Source organism: Typha latifolia, chromosome 15, assembly GCF_019914945.1.
Source record: "Typha latifolia isolate L0001 chromosome 15, TyphaL0001v2, whole genome shotgun sequence".
In the NCBI taxonomy this organism is placed as follows: domain Eukaryota; kingdom Viridiplantae; phylum Streptophyta; class Magnoliopsida; order Poales; family Typhaceae; genus Typha; species Typha latifolia.
Window position 1 is genome coordinate 6,165,643 of NC_133100.1, and position 28,000 is coordinate 6,193,642.

The window sequence follows — 28,000 nt, forward strand, 5'->3', positions numbered from 1 at the left end:
GAATGCAGCATGAAGCATGATCATAAGCTTCCATGCGGATAAACAAAGGGCATACTCAAACATGTTGTGATTGAGTGTGGTTACCTGATTACCTAGTTGGACAAATTCGACAATCGAAGATTAGCATTTTATGTACATAAATCCCTTTAACTTAATCTTTCACCAGTAAAGAAAGACAATAAAAACACTAAACTGATCAGTGTTTTTAAAAAATACTAATTAATTAACATTTTTATTAGGCCCACAGTGAAGTGAATTGGGGTAAAACTCTTCGAATAGAATTTTACATTTAATTTTTACTTTTTGTGACATTTTAACTCTTCAATTATTCTATAAATATCTCATCGTACGACAATGTTGTTAGAAAATATCAAATAATCATTTTACACAGCATGAACCAAAGAAGGGGTTTCAAATTTTAATAGTAAATTTTAACTATTTATGTAATTTAGGCTTCTCTCCTGAATATTTTAGTAATTTAATTAATATAAAAAAAAGTAAGATAACGCATTATAAATTCCTCATAATCACAAAATAGATAAAATATAGGGTGTAATTTATAAATTCCCTCAAATATAACTTTTTGATTATAACAATATAAGATGTAAAAACAAAAGTCCACTCTTCCACATCCATCCTAATGTAATTGGCTTGGCAAAATAACCATTTTAAAGTATAAAATTAAATTAATCCTACGACTACAAATAGAGAGGAAGCATTTAGAAAATATAAAATTCCACAACACTAGACCTGGATTTGATGCCAGAAATGGCAAACAGTCTCCAACCAAAATTGCTAGTAACATGAACAATTATTCAGCTATAATAATTATGAAAAAGGGAAAAGAACAACACTACTTCTGTGGAATCTTCTGTTTGGTTTTCTTATTTCCCTTCTTTCTGGAACTTGTTTCTGCTGTTTCTTCTTCTTCAGCCTTTTGTTCTGCCTCCAGTATGGCAAGCTACAAACAAAGTGAAACAAATAACAGTAAACAAGCGTATCCATAATCAAACGATGCCTAGAGATCCAAAAATTTGTCACAAATAATCACCTCATCTAGAATCGGCTTAAGCTCCTTGTACCGAGCTTCAGCAAGATCGAAACCATCTTTCCGAAGTTCCTGGTATTCCAAAGTTAACATAAAGCAAATTTGTAGTCAAAATTCACGTCCTTGCCCAAAAACTGGGCTCGCCACATATAGCAGAAGAGAAATTCTAAGGTCATTCCTCATATGCTTAACTGTGGTACATTGGTAGAAAATAATAGATCACTTGTGTACCACTCATATATATTACACAAATCAACTTTGCTATTTTTTCCCTTAAAAGGGCTTATGAACGGAAAGAAGTAGAAAATAGGACATTTGTGGCAAGTAGGTGGTAATACAATAATTGGCATAGGAACAAGTAGTTCGACAGTAATTCAGGAGAGGGAACAATAGAGATGAAGTGTTGAGACGGCAACTCAGTGAGTTTATCATTTTCAGAGGAAGAGGTAAGTTTATTGATGAAGTGGCAGCCTTATACCATTTGAAGGATCAAAAGAATTTAAGTAAATCCAGAACGTATAATGATGATCAACTAGGAATGTAGTCATTTTGATGGACCGAACTAAGAATAGGGACCTACCAATAACACATGATTATGTCGCAATTGCCATTACAGTCTTAAAAGTAGAAATATATAGAAATGTAAATATGCTACCACTTTGAAATATAGTATTAGAAAGCTAAATGAAACCTAAGCAGAATATATTGATATATGCATGAAGTGTAAACAAGTTTAAAGTTTAAACTGACCTTTCCAGTATGTTGAGTATGCTCATGAGCAGCCATCTGCCAGTATATATTTGTTCGTCTATAGAAATCTCTCAATGATTCTCCAGGCTTCGGATATTGAAAAATCAGAAGTTAGACAAGTTCATGAGCTGGATGAGTGGGTGATAACACCCATATTATTCTAACATAACCCTACAATCCTGATTACGATTGACCAAGGAATTATTCTAACATATAAAAGGCCAACGCATTTTCATTCTCAACGAATGAAGAGAACTTCCAGAGAATCCGTTAAGAAAAGTTTAGATACAAAAACATAAAATTAATATGATATGTTACAGTAATCCAGGAAATAGAATCACCATAGGAGTCCTTTGAGAATCTGAAAGGCCAAGAGTGACCCTGATCTGTTCTATCCTTGCACGTTTCTCTTTTCTGCGCAAATTCTTTTTCTCACCCTTTAATAAAGAAACAGCAGTGCCAATATCAAGAGCCCCTTCACCATCATCCTCTGACTGTTATAGCAAGGGAGCAAAAAGAACTAAATAAATAATTTGCTTAATAGGAGCACAAACAAAACATAGTTACAAGTTGCAACCGGAGGTTAGTTATCAGATACAGGAAATATGACTGGAAAAGCTCTTGCTCAAGAAAATGAGAAATAAGAAAAGATTCAACGAGTATTGGTAAGCAGCTCTAAAAGTTTCTTCCCAAGAATGTCTTGACTGTGTAGTAAAACATGAATCATCAAACTTTAGCTGACTTGTACACATTTCAACACAGCTACAGGAAGATGAAGTGATTCTAGAACAACTCAAGTAATGTAGTAGGTGAAGAAAATTCAACTCACTACCTTCAATTAGAAGCATTTCCAACAACATTAGTTTCTCTCTATCACATATAACATCAGATCATCCATTTATAAACTTTCTTATAGTTTATATTACATTTTTATTCTACCCTTTCTTGTCATAACCCTACAATCAGCATATCCACTGTTCTGTTTGCTTGTGTTAGCAAGTACATATTTCTTCCTAATTCATTATGTTATGTACCAAACTGGAAAACGCAATCAGCGCATGAGACTTCCACCTACACAGGGTCTTGGGAGGGGAGCAGACATGTACACAACCTTATCCTCATTAAATTTCATCGATTGCTTTCTTAGCTTGTTCTCTCTAAATGTTTCCAAAATTGCCATGTCCTCATATATTTACTACACTTTTAACATGATCTTTTCACTATAAATATCAATCTCTTATCCTTATGTTACATCTTCTAGTCTTTCTTCTCATACAATTATGATTTTGCTTATGTGCTTTAACTGTAGGCCCAACATAAATGTCCCGATTCATTTTGAGAAGAAAAGATAGTGAGCAGAAAACAATAAATCTTCATAAAAGGTTGTTGTAGCATGGATATTTACACCAGCATTTTAGTTTAAAAATATCATAATTTTTTCTTGTTTACTCTTAAAGGTTAAAAGACAAAAGCATTGTTTGTCTGAGCTACAGTTGAATTGTTCGTCTGAGCTACAGTTTTATTAATGGTAAAGTCGTTATTCCAAAACTACAATTCCATAATAAGATTCAATCATAAATACCTCCTAATTAGACATCTTCCCTCTTAAACCCCACTTAGGCAGGAGCCTCATGCACTTGAACCCTCTATGTAATTATCTATGTACCAATATAATCTTATAGGGAATGGAGGTCTAGAGCTTTATTCCAATTCACTTAATAAAGAAGGCGACGCCAGGTAGCTAGTGGAGGAGGTAACAATGTGGAATTAATGGACTCTCAGTCAAGCGTTTAGACACCCTGATGAATTCAATGGCCCTAAAGCAAAGTCTGCCAATGAGTTTAAACACCTCCTGTTTGTTTTCTTTCCTTATGTGAGTAATTCAATTGGGAGACTATTTATATGTTGTTTTACTTGACCTTGGCAAGCAATAAAGTATCTTCTCTTTCTCTCCTCTCAAGTAGGTCAAACTAGCTAGGGGGCTTCTCTTTTTGTCCATTAAACTACTATGGTATTGCTTGATATGACCCATCCATCAGGTCAGAACCTATCACAATCTTTCCATATAACTTGATGCAAGTAGGGGCAAGGATCGGCATGCTAGTGGGATGAGTCGTCTCAATTAGGCATCTTCCCATCCTAAACCCTACACAGGCGGGAGCCTTCTGCACTTGAACACCACTTATGTAAGTACCCATGTATCCATATAATCTTTCCATGGATCTTGATTTAGGCAAAGGCGAGGATTGGCATGCTAGTGGGATGGATCTTAGTTAGGCATCCACACAATATGCACAAAGCAGGACACCCACATGCCAAAAGATATGCATCAGTTTGAGGCAGTTTAGCTCAAGTTGACACTGCATCAACAAGTCAATGCAGTTGGCACTGCTTCAAATGGAGCAGCACAAGGAGGAACATGGCAGCAATGTAATGATATAACCATGTATAAGAACACAAAGCATCAATACGATAGTACCTACATATGTTGCACAACCTAGGTAGGGGTGTCTTTCTTTCTTATTTTGACTACTAATTCTTCTTATAAAGCTAACAGAGAAACAAGGTCCATATAGCCGATCCCAAATATTTGGGATTCATAGCTTGTTTTTTTTCTTTTGTGTCAATTTAGGTTTACTTAGGGCTCTAGTAAATTCAGGACAACTTCAGAAGGTCGTTAATTTATTTTGTAGCATTGGATAGTGATCCTTACAAACATGGTTCATAACCATTGGCAATCTATTGATCTATGCATCTCATACAATATCTTTAATTGATTTCTCCTTCATTAATTCAAGACAGTTCCAGAAGGTTGTTTAATTATTTTTAGTACTGGGCAGTGATCCTCATAAACATGGTTCATGACCGGTGATCTACTGATTTATGCTTCTCATGCAATATAGTTTACCTACTTTGCATAAGGAAAGTGATACCTTCTTTATTAGGTAAAATTCAACCTCAAGAAAAGTGAACATGAAGAAAATAATGATACTGCCACTGAAAAGGCATTATAAGCATTGAATGTATAGGTTACCCCCTTATCGTCATCATCACTTTCATTACTACTGCTTCCACTGTTACTTTCTTCATCTTCAGTATCATCATCATCATCCTCATCCTCAGAAACTTCTTGCCATTCAGATTCCGAGGCCTGCAAATTTAGTAGCTAGAGTTCAGATCTGGAAGAACCTAAATAATAATACTGTAACTATAACAGAGGACGCATACTCTGATGTAGGAACAATGAAAACACTAGAAAGAAAAAGAAGTGTTATAACATGGAAAGCTCATATCTAAAAGAAATAAAAAGATTTCATCTGCAGCTATGTTCCCTGTTTCTTATGGTCCTGTTAGCAGTTTCCAACAAAGCTTTTTCCTAAAACTGTTTCAAAGGCTAATAAATGGCAAAGTAATGGCACACAGTGTGAAGTTAATTGTGCAGTCTATCATCAAAAAGGAGTTCTGACAAATTAAAATAATGCAACACATAGATCAATATAACATCTCAGACTATGCAAAGAACCTGTATTATGCACTTCCATTCATCTAGTTTACTCAGGTTCAATGAATAAAGATCATCAAGTGTAATCTCTCGGTCTTTAACTTCCATTGTTCCTCCATATAAGTAGAGCATATCTTTTCCAACGACCATGCAAGAATTGATGCGCCCGCAAGGTTTCACTGTCTATAGAATTATTGAACGGTCAGTAGAAAGAAGAAAAAGATATAGATAAACCTTGAAAAAGTTTATACAGCAAACCTCTGATGACTTGCTTTCTTGCTTATTAGCCGAATCATCGATAAGCCCCTGAACCTTCGGATCAGAGACCTTGATTGATTCAACATGGTTAAAGGATAGATTCTTGCTCATGTGATGAGAAACTTCTTGAACACCACATTGCATGTCAACAACATCACAATCTATATTATCATCCCCTTCATTTGCTACAGACATCTCTATATCACCTTGACTATCCTTTGATGGTTCACTTCTCTTCAATCCTTTTAACTATGAGTCAGTAACAAAACATTCAAAATTAGACTAAAGCAAAATACTACAAATCTTGTATTGAATGTTAAAATTAAAACTTCAAAGTACTTCAATAATAAAGGTAGCAAAATAATACACTAGATATTTTATAAATTGTTTTCAGATGTGTTAACTTTGATGGCCTTTGTTTAAACCTAGGGTCTTCAGTAAGCACATTAGGAAATATGCATATTTGCAAATTGAACTCCACCAAGCATAGGCATTTGCATAAAAAATCAAAATGCCCAATAGCTTAACCTTTTATAGTAGTAGGTAAGTTAACATAAAAGCAAAACAAGCCTCATAAAATCTCTATTATTTAATATATATAGAACCTCCACCCATTTAACTCTATTCTACTTCTTGAGCTCATCAAAATATCTCAAGACTATAAGTGAAGAGTGTTAGAATATAAAATATAAAAACCATCATCCTAAGTTTTTAAAGTAATTAAAAAGTTAACATCCTATAAGGAATAATAAGCTACACAATTCTTATAAATTATATGGCAGTGTCTAGAGTTCAACTCAAATTGGACAAGATTCCAACAAAAAAGTTGAATTTTAATCAACTGGCTATGGATCAGACATTAACCCACCCAAGGCTCTGAATATCAGTATCAACTACTAAAAGCAATGATACATATTGACTGTATTAGCCATAAATACTAGCATTATCGATTGCTATTGACTGTTTTAACATCGAACTCTTTTAAATCAAAGTTCTCAATATCGGGATTGGGATGGGGATCGGTATCAGCCGTTCGGAAAAACGATATGTATTAACCGCTCATATCGGATCGGACTATTTTTTAATTACGTAAAATTATAAATATTATTTTAAAATGCAGAAAAATTTCTAAAAATTTTGAAAAAATGAGAGAAAGTAAGAAAATCAAAATTACTCATATATGAAGTCTAAAAACTTAAAAAATGTATTAACTTACTTAAAATTCAAAATTTTGATGAATATTGAACTCTCTCTCCCCTCTTGCCTCTCAAAATTCAAAACTTATTCAAAAATTACTCACATAGATACGGTTCCTATTTTTTCTTTACTTATTCCCCCTCTCTCTCTCCCTTTCCCCTCTCTCTCAGGCTCCCAACAATTGGTGCTGGTGTTTCACTACAGCAACAATAGAGATCATCGGATCTACTCGGTGCAGGAAGAGAAAAAGAGAGGCAATGAGAGGAATTAAAAACTAAAAAAATAATAATAAAATAACTCATCTGAGGTTGTCGGATCTTTGTCAGAGAATGTCGCGGGAGGTCGAGAACACGATAGATCTACTCAGTCGCCAGTGGAAGTGCGAAAAAAGAGAAAAAAGAAAGAAAAAGAGAGAGAAAAGAGAGAGAAAAGAAAGAAAGAGAGGCAAGAGGGGTCCAAGTCGGATCCCACCCATTCTCGCCAGTTTTGGGCTGGATCGGCCGATCTCGTCCAAAACGGATAGGCTTTCGATCATGATCGAGATTGGCTGAAACTAGGAAATTAAATAAAAATGATATAAGATATAGAAATTTTTTCTAAAATATAGTAAAATAATAGGAAAAATAAGAGACTTCAAATTACTCACTTAAAGTAGTGATCTTATGGAGAAAGTTAGATGGCGGCTCAACCCACCATCTGCCAGCAATGGTCATAACCACATTTGCTTAGTAGAGGTAGTGTGAAGGTCCTACATGAAAAATCTAGATAGGTGAGGAGCAAGGTTATAAAACTCGATATCACAATTCGAATCAGTCATCTGAAAAGACGATACATATAGGTCGTGTCAGCCGCTCATATCGAATCAGATTATTTTTTAATTACGTAAATTCTAAATATTATTTAAAAATTTCTAAAATTTAGAAATAATAAGGATTACTTACATATGAAGCCTAACTTAAAATAATACTCCCTCTCTAAATTTTTTTTAAAATTTTTTTCTTCTCTATTCCTTTCTTTTTCCCTCTCTTGAGATACAACTAAAAAGTATCCTATTTAAAATAAATAATTTTAATTATCCAATATGGTGGGATACAAGAGGGACGCGTTTTTGAATTATTTAGGTTAAACGGGTCGGGTATGCAATTAAAATTGATTCAAAACCCATAAATCTGCTAACCAATCCATTAACATTTAACTAATAACATTAATCTAAACCTAACCCGTGTTCATTAAGCTCTCTTGTTCCTCTCCCTCTCGTGACCTAGTCGGCAATTTTTGGTTGTCCTTCCTCCTGCACACCGGCAACAAAGGCCTCCCCCCTTCCTCATGCGCCAGCAATGAAAGGCTTCCTCCCTCTCGCACAAGGCGGCGACGGCCTCCCTTCGTTCCTTCCGCACGTCGGCGACAAAAAGCCTTTCTCCCTCCCTCATGTGCCAGCAACAAAAAGCCTTCCTACCTCCTTCACGCACCGACAACAAAGGCCTTCCTCCCTCCCTCGTGCACTAGCGACGAAAGTTTCCTCCCCACCGCACGCGATGGCTCCCTCACGCGACGGTGACTCCCTCGACAGTGACTCCCACATGCAATGGCAACTCCTAGTGACTAAGATACCCTACTTTATCTCATCTCTCACACACCAGTGATGAAATTTTTCTTTCTCTCTATCAAGTGATATTAGAATTCGGGGTTTTTAATTTTTTCTCATATTGTTCTTAGGACGTAAAATTAGATCATTGTGATCCTAATTGCTGCTAAATAGCTAATTTAGGATGATTATGGCCACTTTGTTTCTCTCCGTCTTTGATATGAGAATTTGGGATTTTTTTTTCATACTGTTCTAAAGGAACTTATAATATCAAATTAGCTCACTATGATCCTAATTGCTACTACATGACTAATTTAGAATGCTATTTAAGCATTTGTGCTCACTGCTCCAGTGCTCTGCCTCATTGCCATGTTTTAGAAATTGATTGATGTTTTCTTTGAGAAAGCATGTTGTACTCACTGTGATATTGTGATCGTTGTTTTGTTTTATTGTTATATTATATCATTGTATTAAAAAAAATTCGGCTCAATTATCATAGAAAATGGCTAGTGCTAGTGCTTCTACTAACAGTATGAGTTCCACCAACAAAGTTATAGATGATAATTGTCCTATTTGGAAGCATGTGACCAAGTTGGAGAATATGGGAAAAAAAGAGGGCATACTAAATTTCAATGTAATTATTGTATGTGATTCATACAATAATTCTCATTTTAGGGTGAAGCATATTTGTTGAGATTATCAGGGTGTGGAATCAAATCTTGCCCTAAGATTAATAGTAAACATCTTAATAAGATGAAATGAGTAGTGAAAGAGGCTGAGTTGAGAATAAAATTTTTTATGGCTAGACTGATATCCTTACCATTATCAACTCGACCACCCTTATCCTCTTTAGGAGAGATTTTTGAACCTAGAAAAGTATGGCTACTAAAGACACATCTATGGAGAAGTCTTTCAACTTAGTTATTCGCAATCAATTAAATTACGAAATTGCTAGAATGCTTTATTCATGCGGATTACCTTTTCATTTTGCTAGAATCCATATTACATAAGGGTCATATCAGTTTGTAGCTAACAATCAAATATCTGATCTTTTATCTCCTGGTATTGAGAATTACATTGCTCCTACAAGAGAGGATAAACATTAAAAGATTATTGGACTCTATCAAAAGCACTTGGATGAAAAAATGTGTTACCATTATGTGTGATAGTTGGACAGATGCCCAGAAAAGACCTCTTATTAATTTTTCGACTGTCACTGAATATAGTCCTATGCTTTTGAAAGATGTTAACTATGAAGAGAAATATAAAGATAAATTTTATATCTAAATTGATCATCAATATAATTGAAGAGGTTGGTCATTCGGTTTTAAAATATACTAAATTTAATGGATGACAGCTGGAAGGTCTTGCACACCCATAAGATGCATACACACTATAATATACCCTAGCCCTCCACATGTTGTGATCGTCTTAAAACACTGACTATATTAAGAATATAGCTTAGCACATATCTTCATATGAACCTACATAATTTCCCAGTGATTTAATAATAAAAAATGTAGTAAAGAACGTTGACATGTGGATGCATTGGATTCGAGGGAACAAATAATACAACGGCCATATTGCTAATTTCTTCTCATTTCATCACCTTTAAATATAGAGGTCTTGTATGTTTAGCAAAAGGATTAGCTATGAAGTAGGACTCATAAACGACATGCACCATAGTAGTATAGTTATGCAATAGTGCAAACATATGCGACAGCCACTAACTTTAATTAATGCATATAATCACATTTCAGGAACTAATTCCTCATACCACTTAAAGGTGAATTTAAAGAGAATAAACCATTGACTTAAAGATTCTGTTCCTATGAACAAAGGGAATATTGCTTTGGGTCACATGCATTCAAAATTGAAGTACTAGATAAGCTATGTACATCATAAAAAAAATCTAAATAAATTATCACATGCTAAAATAACAGTAGGCTCACTATATTACCTTTTCTTTGGTAGATTTATCCTTCCGCAGCTCCAAAGGATACCTAAGATTGCATACAAGAAATTAAGTTCATGTAAATAAACAGAATGCTGATATTTGCAGGAAGATGACACACGTTTCAAGTCATATAACTCATAATCTCATATAGATATGAAACAACACAATAGTAGAAGCTTTTTCAAGTCATTAGTCTCTCATTTGTAGTATGGCAATTATCATTCCTTCACATCATTATTTTATTTACCATACTTAATGTTTAAAAAATATGCATCAAATTTTCTTGTGCACATATTCAACTATATTATCACTTCATAGAATAGGTTAATGAGTGGTTGTGTTTTGCTATCATGTATTTACCGTATTTGGGCGACGTTGGCATTTTGCTTGTGACTTTATCAAATGATTTGGAAACTTATGCAGTTATGGCAGATAATAATCTTTATCCCATGCCATAGAAAATTCATTTCTTATGTGCTATTCTCCACTATGACTGACTTTGTAAATAGGAAGGCATGTTCAGTTCTTTGCTAATACTTTTCTTCCCCTTCTCTCTTTTGAGAAACAATACCTCACTATCTTAAGATTTCTTCAACCACGTAATTCCTTTGGTATCATGTTTACTCCTATTATGATGATTTGGCTACTACAATGTATCCAACCACCACTGCGGTTTAGTTTCCTAGTAAAATATCACTGATCAATACATTTCCGCAAATTATCAACAAGATATTTTGAAGTTTGGTGGCTTTGTTTCAAGTAAATTTGACCATATATCTAGTCTATCGCAACCACAAAACCTGTACAAACTTTGTGCAGCATAGGTATAGCCACAAGCATCAAGTTCATACTAGTTGTCAGCCTATTATAAAGGATCCAAAATATTATGTAATCATGTTATAATATGTTTCACAGGTTCACTAATCTAGCCAAGCTACCAGCCAAAACATCAGATACACTATTTAACTTCTATAATCATATCTTTAGCTCCACTATGTAAAAGATCTGTCTGTTTTGTGAGACTATTCCCAGGTAAAACTATAAAATTTAAAGTTCTCACAGACTGTAACCATGCAGGTGTTGAAATTGAGGGATAACAGTAGTTACACCTTTTTAGTGAACTAGGATAAATGATAAAAGTAACTTTTTTCGTTTTTTTTAGTACAGAAGTTTGCCCCTAGCCTATTTGTCCCAAAAAGTAAGTTTTTTGGAACTCTAGGAAATAAAAAGGGATAAAGCTACTATATAACCCCTTCCAAACACAGCTAAGGAATAGTCTAGATAACCCAAGGATAGTCGTGCCGGTTGGCAGGGACACCTTCCAAAACACAACCTAGTCTAGACAACCCAATGATGGCCACACCGATGACGAAACGACACCCAGCATAGGGTGTGCCCATGTTAGGTTATTCCGACTCGTGCTGCCCAGCATTAGTTGAGATTTAATGGACCACAATACGTGCCACCTAAAACCCATTAAAGGCTAATCTTGGCAGCCACTTAACCAAATAAAAAATGTTGAAATAAGAGAAGAGAGGAAAAAGAAAGAGAAATATAGGAGATTAAGTAGGAATTTAAGCTTTTTTTTCCTTCAAATCCCAATAAAAGATAAATTTTTCTTTCATTGTCTTAAGTATTTCCTCTGTTTTACACTTAAAAAACTAATTTGGGGTGTAGAAATAATAAATCTACTTAAATTTGTTAGATCTATTATTTGTAAGATTTTTCTTAAGGAAAACAAATTTGTAATATTTCTCTACATAGATCTAGCATTTTGGTGCTAGATCTATGAAAATTACTCTTGAAAATATATGATCAAAAGAAAATTTTAATTTACCCCAAATTTAAAAAAAAAATTGAAATTAATATGTCAAATTCATTCAAATTGAATTGAAACTGGTATAAAATATTGATTTAAACCCTAAATTTATAATTTTTAGCTAAAATTTCAGCATAATTAGAAATTATTGCTTTTTCTTAAATTGCTTGAACTGTTTTCACAGCCTACATGTGGCTATAGTTTGTCTGTGCCTATTCCAATGTCAGCTATTCTCATGCATGTTCTATAATCTATATGCATATTACTGGATACGAGAGTTGCAGAGTCTAGATATGTATAAAGAGTATGTGAGGCCTTAATATATATTTTAAGCAATATTCTTATGTTATTCTTGTATCAGCATATGAAGTTTTGATTCTCCCTATCATTCTATATTCAACTTGCTTTTGGTTTTCAATTATTGAGCTATTGTCAATTAACAAATAAGCTCAATCATATTACGTGTTAAATCATATTTCTACTTGACTATTACTATATCTTTAATAAAAAACATTAATAGAGGCTTTAATACATGTATTCAAATTAAAAACATATATAAAGACCCTAAAAAGTATATTAGAAGTTTGTCAATGCGTGGCACTAGCATACAGGACGCGCTGACAGGGTACTGGCATGTGCCAGTAACATAATAATCCTTGAGATAACCTAAATAAACCCAAGAAATCCCTAACTCAATTTTACCCAACATAAGTTGAAAGGCTGATGGAACCTAGTTTGACTTGATGTAGGTTAAACCAATTGTCCTTTCCACCAAATTAATCTATAGTTCAGTCCCATCATTGAGGCATTGAGTCAATTGAACCACATGTGGACCACATAAAATTGTTAGACAAATTTTACATGTACTCGTCAGCTTCTCAGTTATTTCTTCCTATTACACATAGAAATACATTAGAATGTCTGAAGTAAATGTACTGCTGTAAAAGTTAACAAGTAGCTATTTTTTTATTGATCCTTTCAATTATAATGCAGATGCACACTATTCTTTCTTTCAGTTGATGGCACCTTCATCCTTTTGGTTTGCATATCTTTTAAATATTTCCAGATAAAAGAAAACTGAAGTGCAGTACACTAAAAGCAGAAATAGTTATTATAATCTGGTCAATATTGAAATCTGGAAAGAAATATATGAGACAGAGCATACCATCGATGACTATCTAACTGGAAGCCGTATAACTCATTCATAAACAAACTCATCAGGAGATCGCCTGCAAAATAAAAGCAGGAGGTAAAGAAAAACATAAACTATAGCAAGGAAACAGATCTGAAGCACCAGCAAGAACCCACTGAATATTGAATATCAAACACAAGAAGCTCGCTTGAAATCGTATTGAGCATTAATGGCAGTAGGCAGAAAGATTAACTGTTAATTGGGTTAAATGTATTGTGAAACTCACAATGTAGATTATTCCGAGGTAAAATACTCGTAAACTAATTAAAATTTGAACTTCACTTTTTGCTCTGCACAACTACTGATAAAATATTCCTAAAACTACTTGGTTACACCAAATTCAGAACTCAAAACTCAATATATACCAAGATAACAGAATCACAAGTTTTTAACAATTATCACATGAAGGAAACAACTAAACAGAAAAGAGCACATCATCATTAAATTAACTTTGTGATTATAAAACAATGAATCAGTACAGTAAGACAACAAAGGCAACTTCACATATGATCCTTAGGTCAATCTGCCTCGCCTACATAAGAATCTATCCAGATGTTTAATGAAATGATTTCAAGTTAGATGATATTCATGTTTTTCTATTGTTAGATGTTGCCAAGAGGATAATAATTACTTGTGAAATCCAAGTTTCCATATTTAACGTTCCATTTTTTGTTTTTAGCTTTTCTGGCTGATTTTACATGGTCACTGATTTATATATTTGGTTTTTTACATATTTGTCATTAAAAACTTTGGATAATTATACTAAGACCTCATGAACTATTCATTTCCACATGCACCCCCTTATCCTTTTTTTGTATACTTTGAATCCTTAAACTATGAAAAATCTCACCCATGGTATTAACAAGAAAATGCTAAATTATCATTTTGCCCTCAACTTTCCTATCTTTCTTTGCTCTAAAATAAGGGTAAAATGATCTCTATAAAGTCTAAAATTGGTCAATCATGTGACTCGCATGTAAATTTTTGACAAAAAAATTTAACAAAAACCAATGAAAGGGGCATTTCAAAGTTTTTCATAGTTAAAGAGTTAATATGTCATGAAAAACAAATTAAGGGGCCTAGGGTCTATGTGGAATGGACAACAGTTCAGAGGTTTTAAGCAAGGTTCCGAATTTGGCTGATCCCGATCCACCCTTAAACTAGTTTCAGTGGGGTATCAACCGAATTAGCCAATACCTGATCCAAATCGGCCAAAGCAACTCAATAGAAGACTCGCCTATCTCTCGAAGCACACCCTGACGAAGTCCTCCAATGCCGATTCGTCAAAATAGAAGTCTGGCAAGCTTTTCCCCCGACAGAAATAGTGACACCGCACTCAACCTCGAGCAAGTCCATTTTCGCTCTTTCATTTTTGTTTATTTTTCTATATCTCCTCTCTGGCAACCTCCCCACTTCTCTCTCTCCCTCTCTCCTTTTCGCTCTTCCTCTTCTCTCTTCCTCTTTGTTCAACAAGACAGAGAGAGAGGAGTGGGGGGGGGGGGGGGGGGGGGGAAGAGATAATCATTTAGATAATGATGTATTTAGTTTTATCCTTTATATTTTAGGATTTGGATTAATTTTTTTAGGTATATCTTTAACTAAGAAAAGATATTAGAATCCTTATCCTAATAAGACTCTTATTATATTTTTTTTAGCTATAAAAAGGAGAGGCCTAGAAGAAAACCCGAAAGAGAGAGAGAGGAGTTGAGATAAAGGGTTGGGGTCCGAGAGGAAAAAAAAAGGAAAAAGGGCGTTGGTATTGTAGCACCGACGAATAAAAATATAAAATAGAAGGGTCATCTCCTACTTCCTCTTCTTAATCTTTTCTACATCCTTACCTTATCGGAGTCACCATCATCGGATCTAGACATTGAGGAGCCGCGAGAGTGAGAGAACAACACCAAAAGCATCGCAGGTGGTGGTTTTGCCTTGCTTAGCATGTGGAGTAGAGATTTCAGTCATTTAATTTAGACTCAGGTAAGTGGGTTCACTCATTTATTTATTTGATTTATTCCTCTTATACTTCGTACTTTTTATCAGATCACACATAATTCAGTGTGCAAATACATTATTATATTTCTATGTGCAAAATGTTTGATTCAGTGCATTGCTATACTTCGTGAAAATAGCAAACTTTAATAATTGTGAATATCAATGGAAAAACATAACGAATTTTTGTTATGACTTTGTGAACAAACACATACTAGATATTCTTCGTGCATATCCCCATAGTGACTCAAGTTTACTTTAAAGTCCAGAAAACAGACATATACCTAATCAGCATATGATCCATTTAGGTGATCTTAGCGCGATTAAAAAACCTTGAAGTCTAAGGAACAAACCTATACCTTATTAGTACATGATCCATTCAGGTGACTTTAACGTGATTAGATAACAATCTAGGGGACAAATCTATTTATGATAAATATATAATCTATTTAGGCGACTCTGGTGTAGTTAGAGAACAGTCTCAAACTATATCAGAAATCTCTCAAAGGTAATTCTAATCTTTCTCTATAGTTAATGAAAGAGACAGGTTTCGTTTATCACATAGCAACGCCTCTTGGTTACTCTTAGAGAAAGAGATAGGATGCGTTTATCACATAGTGACATCTTCTAGTGACCTTAATCGGATTAACTATAAAAAAATAACTTGAGCACATCTTATGGTAACTTTTAGTTGATATGGATCCTCGAACACAATCCCAATTGAGACATATGACATTAATATTAATATTGAGATAAATTCAGCATATTGACACGAAGCATGTTATCAGTTATGATTTACGCTATTATTACCTATGCTGTTATTATTATTGTTGTTAAGAACATGCTTAATGAAATTATTATTTGATAGCGCTGGATTTAGATTTTATTTAAAGTTATCAATTTCAAATTTATTTGGCTTTTGAGTGGATTCTACTCACTAAGCTTATGGCATCCCTCTTCTAATTTTAAGTTCTGGTCAACGTGGCGACTGAACGAGATGCACTGGGACCCACCTTCACTTAAGATTTTACTATTTTATCAATCGGTTGTATTAGACATTTTATTCTAAATCATCTGTTATTTTAGTTTGATTGGAGACACATTAGTGATGACATTGGTCTTTTTATTATTGAATTATAGTTATTAGAGTTAGTTGTTCATAATTAAATTCTTGTCGTTTTGGGACTTCAAAAAATATTAATTAAGGATTTTTGTATCTCAAGTGTATTGAGATACATGACTAGTCGTGATTCTAATTTTGGATCGTGACAAAGAGTGAGAGATGGAGAAAGGAAGAGTGGAAGAGAAGAGCGTGAGAGACAGAGAGTGAAAGAGAGGAAGAGAGTGATATTTTTTACACCTGTCAAGGAAGAGTGGAAGAGAAGAGCGTGAGAGATAGAAAGTGAAAGAGAGGAAGAGAGTGAAATTTTTCTACACCTGTTAAAGAAGGGATGTGAGTTTTTTTCTTTTAATTTTTAAACTTAATATTTGAGTAATTTATTTTTATTTTTGTTATTTTTAGTTTTCAAGATTTTTTTTCTGTTATTTTAATAATTTATTAGACTTTTACGTAAAATATAGTCTAATACCGAAATACAATATTGGCGGCCAAAACAAACAATGCGTATCATTTTTCTTTTTTTTTCTTTTTCTTTGTACTCTTTTTTTTTTATACTTTTGGTGGCCGATCCCAATCCTAATCCTTATATTCCGAAACCTTGGTTTAAATGTAACTATCCCTAAAAACTTTCAAATATCATGTTCCATTACACTCCTTAATATGTTATAATTGCTATGAAATTATTGAACCCTTTTTTAAATGCCAATATGGTTAATTTTACATGAAAAATCATGAAATATTCCTAATACAATCCTTAAAATCCCTAATAAAATATATTAATTAGAACCTTGTTCACATGGATGGCATTAAATTATTATATTTAACTACCTCAATCTCTGACCACTCACATACATGTCTACTAATCCAAATCAACAAAACAGACTATCCTAAATATGATGTTTATGTCAACATTTGTAAAGCAATGACAAAAATACAAGGTACAAGAAAATGAAATGGAATGGAATCACATTAGGATGCAATATATCATATGAAAACGAAATGTGTAAGGCCAGAATATATACCAAAGACGACTTACAATAAAAGTAGCACATAGATCAGCAAAATGTGCAACTAACCTTCAGCTTCCATATCAACAACACCGCCAAAGAGGACAGCCCTTTTCTTATGGACACACATAGAAAAACCAGCGCGGGGTCCAGGAGGCATTCCACTCTTCTTAATCTATTCATAAAAAGGAAGTAACGTAGAAAAGCTTAAAGAGCAAAGCAAATAGAGCACTCAGATAGGATGTAAGCCAAAATAAATAACAAAATCAATATTAAAATGGTTGAAGACCACTATGATTCATTGAGTATCTAAAGAAGAACAACATGATATCAAAGTAAGAGGTCTTGAGCTCAAATCTAGTCAGGTCTACTGTCATTTAAAAAACAAAAAAAATCTCCACCCATTTACGTCAAGTCCAATATTTGGGCCTATCAAAAATGTCGTAAGCCCAAAAGTGAGAGAGACTATTATAAAATAAAAGATAAAAATCACCATTCTCTCACTTAAGTTTTTAGAATAGCTAGTCAATTAACAAAAACCAAGAAAGACATCACGGAGGAAAATAGGTATGACTATTTATCTCAAGATTAGTCACCTCCAATATAAAAAGTGGAAACTTCAATATTCATATATTGCAAGATATGTAAAAAGCACAAAGCAAGCATCACAAGACAAGGAAATATTGAGAAGCCTTTGATAAAGAAAAGAACACAGAGTCACTTATATGATGGAATATCAACAGAAAATTAAGCCTAATCTACTAATTCAAATTAGTGCGAACCATCAAAAGAAATGGTCACTTCCAAAGTTAAATTCTTGGAAATGAAATCTTCTATCATACATAAGTGAAACTTTAGGGAGGGAAGACCTTGTTCCATTCCCAATTACGAGGATCAAGAGACCACAAGTCTGAATGAACTATTCCTTTCTCCGACCCATTTTTATCAGATGCAACTTCTTTGGAATAGCCACCATAGAGAAATATCTGCCCACGTTCAATGAAAACAAATATAGTTTACTAGCAGATAGTGCAAATTAGAACAATAACTGTAAAAATGAAAATGCAGAAGGCAACTTACTTCATCTTGGAAAACAAAAAGCTGAAAACCACTTCTAGCACTAGGCCAAAGGCATCCAGGTGTTGGTTTTATCTCTTGCCACTACAATTAGATGCACATATATTTAGATAAAAGAAGCAAACTAAGGGTAAACCAGAATTACCTAGTAGTGTAAGTTGGTAACACATATATAACAGTTATTTAATTCCTTTAGTATTACTAGAGGCAAGTATATGCTCACCTTGAACTGATCCAGGTCAAAAATAAGTAGATCATTATAGTACCTGAAGAAAATAGTAAATAAGCCTATTATCTCATATTTAATGAAAAAGTGAAGGAAAATTCTGTGCACCAAAGTGAAATAATTTCTCATAGTCAAATAAAATTCGTAAAAAATTGAGACAGCTATAAAATAATAAAACCATCCAGTAAATGTCAAACCCTTAGCCGTAATACACGTGCTGAGAAATCAACCATGCATTGCTCTAGCCAGATTATACAAGCTCAATCATAAGGGAAGCAAGAACATACCACAACAGCTTTAGCAAATACAAATATGGGTATTCGACTACATGTAAACATATACAGACACAGAAACTATGGATGGATGGCAATGCATAAAAGCAAGAGATGAAAACTCTACAGCCAACCAAAGTATTCTTTGCATGAAAAAGAGACAAATTTATTTGCATGCGTACCAAGACATCTACTGTTGTAATTGTTAAACAAACTCTGCATGTCTGCAGTTAGTGTAATGAAGTTGAAGTCTCAACTACAATCTAGAGTCTAGACAATACGTTATCATGTTCTCTATAAATCATGGACAAGGATACAGATACAGGGCATGATACGGGTACTCCGATGCAACAAATCTTGAAAAACAAGGATATAATACACCAAAAATATGTAGTTTTTAACTTTTTATAAGTATGAGCCTAGAAACATGAAATATACACTTGTTTATGCTTGTGTTTCATTAGTGCAGGAATTGTTGTTTATAACAAGTGATAGAATCTATGCAAGCACATCTTCAACTTATTCATCAATAACACTAATCAATTTGAAATAAAGTGCTAGTTACTAATATCACGAGCAAACAAGAGAATTAGATCTATGAGTAATGTGACAGCAAAGCTAACCAACTTATTCACATCAATTAGTTTATTATCTTGTCCTTTCTACGACCAATTGTAATCCAATATTTGCTTAGTAGCCTTGGATTGTGTTAGACAACCCGTTGACCCAAACAAGGTCTGAAAAATTGGGATTAGGATTGAGATTGGTCTTCCGAAAAAACGATATGTATCGGCCGTATTGGTCGCTTGAATCGGATCGAACTTTTTTAATTACGTAAATTCTAAATATTATTTTAAAATGCAGAAAATTTTCTTAAAATTTAGAAAAAATATGACAAAAATAAGAAAATAAAGAAAGAAAAACTATGATACAGTAAAAACTGAAAAAAAGAAGAGATTAGAAAAAAAACGAGTGAAAGAAACCCAAACAAAAGAAAAAAAAAACTACGATGCAATGAAAAAGAAGAAGAATAAAAGAGAAGACAATGAGATAGAGAGATGGAAGAAATGAAAAAATTGAGAGAGAAATAAAGAAATAAAATTAAAAAATTACATACCAGAGTTCATCGGAGTTAGATTTGCATCACCGGAGTTCACCGGGGCTAGATCTCTCCGTAAGAAAAACAATGGCTATATAGTAAGGAGGGAAAGAGAGAAAGAAAGAGTAAGAAAGAGTGCAAAAGAGAATGGAAGAGAGAGAGTTCAGATCAGGCCTAGATCGGGATCAGCCGATCCTACAAACCATGGACCGAAAAGCTTAAACTATTAAATAATGGAACAATAATGTATATCATAACTTTAGCACAACTCTTCATCTGTAGCATCTAAATGTAAGTGGACAGATAATAAGGTTTAAATATGCGGCCACCCAAACCAAAATAGAATAAATATTAGAAAATAGGGAACAAAAACATATCGATAAGGTTTAAACTCATGACCTCTAGAAAACTACTTTTGTTGCCATATTAGATAACCATTTGACCTAGAAGCTTATTGCTATTAAGCAATGGATCAATAATGCATATCATGTCTTGATTCCTTAGTATTATGCTATCTACATTCGGATAAGGCAAGATAATGGAAGTATTTGTGCCTCTCAGTATGTTCTACCTTGTTGACCTAGAGAATATCTAGTACGATGGATTCTCCCTATAAGATTCTGGTGTCTTCTCAACTATATTTCTATTGTTTTCTGGTTTAGAAAATCAATTAAATAACATAATATATCTACACTTGGCTTGTTCCATTTGTATCCATTTCATTCATCAGCATGTATACCTGCAAGAAAATATGGTGTCTAGGAAGATGTGAATAGCATTCAAACTAATGGCTACAATTCGTAAAAATGATCATAGTTAAAACCATCCAACTTTAATTAAGTTAAATGAGATCACAAACCTTACTTCTCTTAGAGTGTCATAAAATCCACCAAAAACAATGATTTTATGCTTGTACAATACCTGACAACAGAAGAAGTTATAAGGGTGAGAATAACAACAAATGCAATAAACTAAAATTTGCAATATCGGAAGCATTTACAAACATATATTCAAACTAGGGCTGTCAAAAAAGCTCGCCAAGCTTGTGAGCTCGGCTCGTTTAGAGTTCGACTTGAGCTAGCTCGAATAGGTTATATATATATGATACACATTGCTAGAGTATTTTTTTATTTTACTAGTTATTTATTTTAGAAAAAATAAGATTTCTGTATGTCGCGTTCGAAAGCAGGAGGGGACGCGTTTGAATGCCCTTGCGAATGCCTGCAAGCGTTTACATTGACAGAGAACGCAAATTGTGCGTTCAAACGCGCTCGAACGCGTTTGAAGGCCTGCATACGTTCGTATTGACAAAGAACACAATTTGTGCGTTTAAACGCGGTCGATCCCATTCAAACGCGATCGACGAGAATCCACTATTTCTAGGGTTAATAATTGTCAATTTTAGCTTGTTTGGTTAGCCTCTTAAGGTGTGGATGGCAATCAAAAATATTATAATGAATGAATTTTAATTTCTATCTCCTTCTATCTTTTCTACCCTAATCTCCCTTCCCCTTCCTTCAAGCCCTAGTCGTGCGTTATCTCAACGTCGGTATTCTTCTAACCTCCCCCGTTTGTCGAATTCTCCCTCCTCCTTGGGATCTCGGTCACTTCTCCCCCTTCATCCTTATCCCGTAAGCTCCATAAACCATCTACCATCATCTCCACTATCATTCCTAATCTTATCATCACCTCCACCCCTCACCACCACCATCACCACCTCTTGTGTATTTTCGTCACAGTTGTGGTCCGAATCTGCGAAGGGCATAAATACCAAAAACGTAGATCAGAAAGTTACGAATCGACCACCCCTAGTTTCATAATTTTCTGACTACGAGAGAATATCTGGTGAATATTTTCCCTCAGTTGCGCCGACTGCTTTCCTGCAACCGATCCAAATATTGAAGAGGACATTTCGTTCCTATCAATTGTATTAGAGACCGACGGAGATCATCAATGGAGGAGGAGGAGGCCGACGTCGAGCCCAACACTGATGGAGAAGGTTGCCAAAAGAGATTGAAGGAGATGGTTGATAGAGGAAGAGGAGGCCAACGGAGAGGAGGAGGTGGCGGCGGCTTGCTGATGGAGGCCGACGGAGAGGGAGGAGGTGACGGCGGCTTGCCGATGGAGGCCGACGGAGAGGGAGGAGGTGACGACGGCTTGCCGATGGAGGCCGACGGAGAGGGAGGAGGTGGCGGTGGCTTGCCGATAGAGACTGACGAAGAGGGAGGAGGTGACGAGGGCTTGCCGATGGAGGTCGACAGAGAGGAGTTGGTCGGATGGGTGAGGGTGGGGTGAGGGTAGGGCGATAGGTGAGGGTGGGCCCGTCGGGTGGGGTGAGGACTATGGGTGGTGGTCTAGTGGATGAGGGTGAGAGTGAGGTGGGTGAGGGTGATGAGTGCCTATTGAGCCTATCGACCCTATCGACCCTATTGAGCTGAGCCTAAGTGAGTCAGCTCCATCTCAGGCTCAGCTAGATATTAATTTTAAGCCGATTTTAGCAACTCAAGCTTGGCTCAGCTTTGACCAAGCCGAGCCGAACTCGAGCTTCAGCCGAGCCAAGCCCGAGCCAAGTCCGAGCTGCTCGTCAAGCTTGATAGCCCTACATAGTTGTAAGACAGTTTTTATTAATCCAGCCGATTTGGGTTTGAATCATACCTACTAAATGCTGGTTTTTTTTCATAAAGACTCTTAGATGTTAGTCACATATTAGAGCATCTCCAATGCTTGCTCCATATTTGGAGCCCAAATATGGAGCCAAAAATGGAGCAAAAGCCCGGTGCACTCCAATGCACCGGGCTCCATATATATTATAATAATAATATAATATATATTATTATATTAGCTATTTTAAATTGCTTAATAGACCATCTTAGCGTTATTATTTTGTATTAAAAAATATATGGTTAGAAAACTCTTATTGAGATCTTTAAAATAAGATTAATATTCAATAGTTTTAGAAGTAATTTTAAATTACTAATTTTTTAATTAAACGCATCGAAATTACATTACACGAAATAAACATCGAAATAAGCATTACATGTTATTAACTAAAAATATCAAAATTACATTGGGGATAATTTTGAGTAATTATATTTTAGGATACATAATTTATTAGACTCATTTTTATAAATAAAAAAAAATTAAAATTAAAATTAACTCAAAAATAATTTAATATTAGACTCATTTTAAAGGTCTCGATGAGAACTTTTCAATGATATTATTTTTGTTAAAAACCGATTAGTAAAACTAATTATATACTCAGTTTAACTAACTAAATTATTTAATAAAAGATACAAATGGAATTAAAATTATTGAATATAACACTTATTGGGCAATTTTGGCATTTTTAAAAGGTTGATATGACAAATGGAGCCGGCTCCATTTTCATGGTGGGGCTCCAAAATGGAGCTCCAAATTTGGAGCCCCACTATTCATGGCTCCAAATTTGGAGCCCCATTTAGAGCTCGGTTGGAGCTCTACCGAGCTCCAAATTTGGAGTTTTGGAACCCAGTTGGAGAGCTCTTAGAACCAGCCCATGTAAGGCCATTAAGCCTACGAGCCGTCGAGCCAAGCTCAAGCCTCATTGAGCTGAAGACAAGCCAAGCCGAGCCGAACTTTTCCAACTCGAGTTGAGCTGAGATTTTCTTCCTCTCAAGCCGAGCCGAGCTGGGCCCAACTCTCTCAAGCTCCGCTCATTTACACCCGGTAATTCAAACCATGGTAAAATAAACCGAGTACGAATACAAGACATATATTTGCCAAAGGGGGTTGGTGTTTGAAGATATAAATCAAGCTAAAAATATACATACTAATGGCCAGATATGCACAGATCATAATGCAAAACGATTGTGGAGTGTAATCTAAGCTTTAGTATATAACTGTATATGTATTATACAAAAACCAATATGTTCAGGAAGCATTTCGCATCACAATATTTTTTTTATTATTATTACCTAAACAACATATTTTGAGGCCAAAGAGGGTTCCAACAAAAGTTCACCACTGCCTCTTTCAAATTTTGTTTCCTTATCTTATTCCATTACTCTGTGCCAATTTCAAATATTGGGAATTTGACAAAGGTGAAAAAGAAACTCTTTTTTTTTCTTTCATGGAATAGATTTTCTCTTGTAGCTAAGGTTTTAATGTCCCCTCTGCGTCTTCGCCCCCATGAAAAGCTGCACCCAAACACATTTTTTATGTTTTGAATTCTAAACTCTGAAGGAAGCAATACAGCATTTAATGAAATAAGATGACAGCTTCAATCAAACACGGAAGCAAATGAAGAGAAGTCAATGCAGAACAGACCCTTACTTTCTTAAGATCTATTTAAACCCTACATGTAACAGAAAGGAAAGAAATTCTTTCTACTCTTTTAGCAACTTTCTTTAAGGAGTAAACTTTCATTAATTTAATGTAAGAAATCATGCATACTAAACAAAGGCTAAATATATCAACTTATTCATGTTAAATTTAACATATAACAGAGAAAATTGAAGATGAAATGGACAAATGGTACATATTCGGCATATAGTACATTTATTGGTTAGAGAAATATGTCTCAGGTAGCGATTGACATTTGATAACCGAATTTTACATTGACAGACCAACAAGAAAAACAATCAGATTACAGGCATTCAATTTCTCATGCATCAAACTTGAAAGTTGAAATATTTTGGTTTCTAAAAGCACTATCAAATATTAGAGTATTTAGTGTCTTGTATCACTTAATCAGTTCTACATTTTTTTCCTTTCCTCTAAATGATGCATTTGCTGAGTAGATGTGTGTGCATGGGTAGAGCCACATTACACCTAACAGGGAATATGTCTTCCCTAGACATTAGAAATTAAACAAATATTAATTAAGGTTCCACTGTTTTTTACTATATTATTTGAGAGGAACAATAATTAGCCTCCTCTAGAGTTCACTATGTAAGCTGTACACCATTTGCTCCCCAGTAAAAGGAAATTGTGGCTCTGCCCCAACTTCTGTAGTTGTGTCCCTAATGTTAAATAGCTTGGTTTCCTAGACTTCAGATAGTCATATCCAGCATGCTCTATTTGTAGCTCGAAAATTAGCTGTAGATTCAACACTGACGAAATCTAGGATCTTCGACATACAAAATTGCATGGAGATCAAAAAATTTCTAGAGTACGAAATCTATCATCTTTATGTATTCATAATTCATTACTATATAATTTTGAGACAAAAATATACAACATACCATCCGGTGTCCCGAACGTGCACTAGGACATCCTTTTATAAGTAGTTGTTCCCACTGATTTGTTTTGAGATCTAACATCCAAAAATCCTGAAATTTAATCAACAACATTATGGTGGGGAGAAGAAGTCGTGTCATAACCATTAACATTTAACAAACAATTTAGATTTCATAAACAACTCATCATCACAATTCATAAATGGAACACCTTTCAAACAAGATAGACAGGTCCTCATTCAAAAGGTCAGTCAGAAAATGAGATGTAGTTATGTAGTTCTGTTATCAGAAGTGAAATCCAAGCTATCTTAGAATATCTAAAAATCAGCATAAGTGATTTCCCACAATAACAAACTTATGCCATTTAACTTATTAGTTATTACCGTTCAATTCTTTCAATCAAAAGATTTAAATAACAAATATGAAATGTAATAAAATAGGGCTCATATAATACCTTGTACAAAATTTCATTACAAGCAGCTACAGCTACATGCAAACTCTAATTATGTTAATGCTATAAAATCACCTAGCTGCCCACCAGACCACCACAACTAAGCGCCTTACATGGTCAGCTGACTTGGGATGGGGGGGCTTTATAACAGTAACAATTACAATGGCTCAAGTTTGGTTGCATAGATACATACGTGATGGGCAATTAAGTAATTCTACAAGCATGTTTAGATTGATCTAACATATTATTACATATAAGTGATAAATGGAGTCTAGGTATCCTCAAGCTTACATTAAAATACACCTGTTCCAATTGGAAATGGTTTATGGTTTACTTTTAAAGGCTAGAACACGACAATTCTCAAAAGGGTCAAAATATAAACCATAAACTATTCCAGAAAGGATTGAACTACAACCTACGTTAGTAATCAAGTACAAGTGTTGGCACAAAGAATGTTTCATCTAGTAATAAGTTATACTTCAAATACAAGACTTGTGTTCTATTACAAGACTGCATATGCAGTACTTTTCTCTTTATTCAAGCACAAATTTGGATGTAGTTGCCATTTCATGTTTTCCAGAAAACAATGATGACAAACCAACCAATAGCAAAAAAATGAGGATGACAAAAATAAAAATAATGAGTCAGCGTTAGTACCTTATAATGATGGAAGCGTTCCTGATTTGGGGAAGTAAATTCACCTCCTAAAAAGTTTAAGAAAACAATTAAGTTTAATCCTTCATCAATGTGTAATAGTTACATAAAATGCATATAAACTAAGCTGAAGTTGCCTACCAAATATGTACAAATGATTTTTCCATGCAACTGCTTGGTGAGCACTACGAGGTGGTGGACTATTAGGGCTTGATATTAACTTCCACTCATTTTTTTCGACATCATAGCGATAAAGATCACCGTAAACAAAAGTCTGCATAAACAAGCTTGTCAACTTCCATTTGTCAAGAATTTGAGCTATATAAGATTCAGGATAAGCGTAATTAGTTATAAATAGAGAAATTTGCAAAGATAAAATGACTAGTATCATCAGGAACGAATTAGCTATTTAGTCATAATCAATTAATCACCAAGGACTTTGAGTCTTTGAGATTACTCAAAAGGCCAAAGCAGTCCAACCAATCAGAAGAAAAATATAGAGCATATTATAGTTGAAGCATATTAAAGAAAAGTGAAGATTTATTCTTTGTCAAAATAAAGGAATGTAAATTGGTAGAAAAAAGATCTGCCTATACTAGGGAAGAAAACGGCAATTAAAAAGATACACCAACAAAAGCAAACAAATTATTCAACAAAATAATCAAGGATCATCATTCTCACCTTATTCCCATTGTAGAATTCTCCACCATATAGAATCAACTCAGAGTCTCTCAAAGGATTAATGGTAAGCTACAATGCAGAAAAGGTATTAGGTCTGACTGAAAAACATATCTCAACCTTAATACAACACACTACATTAGTTAATAGGAGCATAAGACTTTGTGCGAAAAGAAACAATTGCACAATGCCATCCACTCAAATCAACTTGAAGTGAATAAGCAGACTCAAGTTAAACTATCACACACAGCTGACCGTAACAATACAAACTTCAGAACTACCACGTAATTACCAGAATTGTAATTCACCATACCCACAGCCCACCGAGAAAGACCACAAAGATAAAGAAGAAAAGTTAATGTATTATAATCAATACTTTGCTTTCACTGCCAATCAGTCTCCAGATAGCATTTCCCACTAAATCAATATATATACGAACTATTACAAGTTGCTTCATTTAGCGTATTTAATTCTCTATGGGACAATTTACCGAACAGTTAGACCGCGGAGAAGGTGCTGGGACGTTTTCCTCGATGTGGATTTCCTTCTTCTTAGCCTCTTCTTTCTGGATACTTTTCTGCACCAACAACCCAAAAAAGGAAGCAACTTTAGCATCAGAAACGAGTGATTCATCAAGGAATCCAAAATTTAGGGGAGTTGATAGATGAGAGATTACGAGGATGGCGTCGATGTCGTCCTCTTCGGAGACCTTCTTGCTCTCTCTTCGAGCTCTCTTCTCCTCGGCCTTGGCCGTCTTCCTCTCCGTCTTCTCCTTCCCCTTGCCGGGTTTCTTCGTCTTCTTCCCCATCTCCTCTTCGCTTCCCTCCTTCCAAGTGCCCTTCGCAACTCAAGGCGCCGTCTTCGGCCAACAGGAGAAAACGGCGTTGGTTTTCTGCGCGTGCT

General features: G+C 34.7%; 1 protein-coding gene across 1 annotated transcript; it reads right to left on the reverse strand.

The window, feature by feature from the left end:
• Positions 1 to 553: 553 nt before the first annotated feature.
• Positions 554 to 28,000, reverse strand: LOC140801917 (uncharacterized). Its single transcript, XM_073157289.1, has 20 exons — positions 27,774 to 28,000; positions 27,588 to 27,674; positions 27,101 to 27,169; positions 26,561 to 26,693; positions 26,423 to 26,469; positions 25,321 to 25,407; positions 20,958 to 21,019; positions 18,725 to 18,767; positions 18,505 to 18,585; positions 18,294 to 18,410; positions 17,494 to 17,599; positions 13,282 to 13,345; positions 10,301 to 10,343; positions 5,559 to 5,807; positions 5,322 to 5,483; positions 4,833 to 4,949; positions 2,140 to 2,292; positions 1,799 to 1,885; positions 1,052 to 1,120; positions 554 to 961 (listed from the first exon to the last, which is right to left on the reverse strand). The coding sequence occupies exons 1-20, from the start codon at positions 27,903 to 27,905 to the stop codon at positions 854 to 856; spliced, it is 2,016 nt and encodes a 671-aa protein (XP_073013390.1). The 5' UTR covers positions 27,906 to 28,000; the 3' UTR covers positions 554 to 853.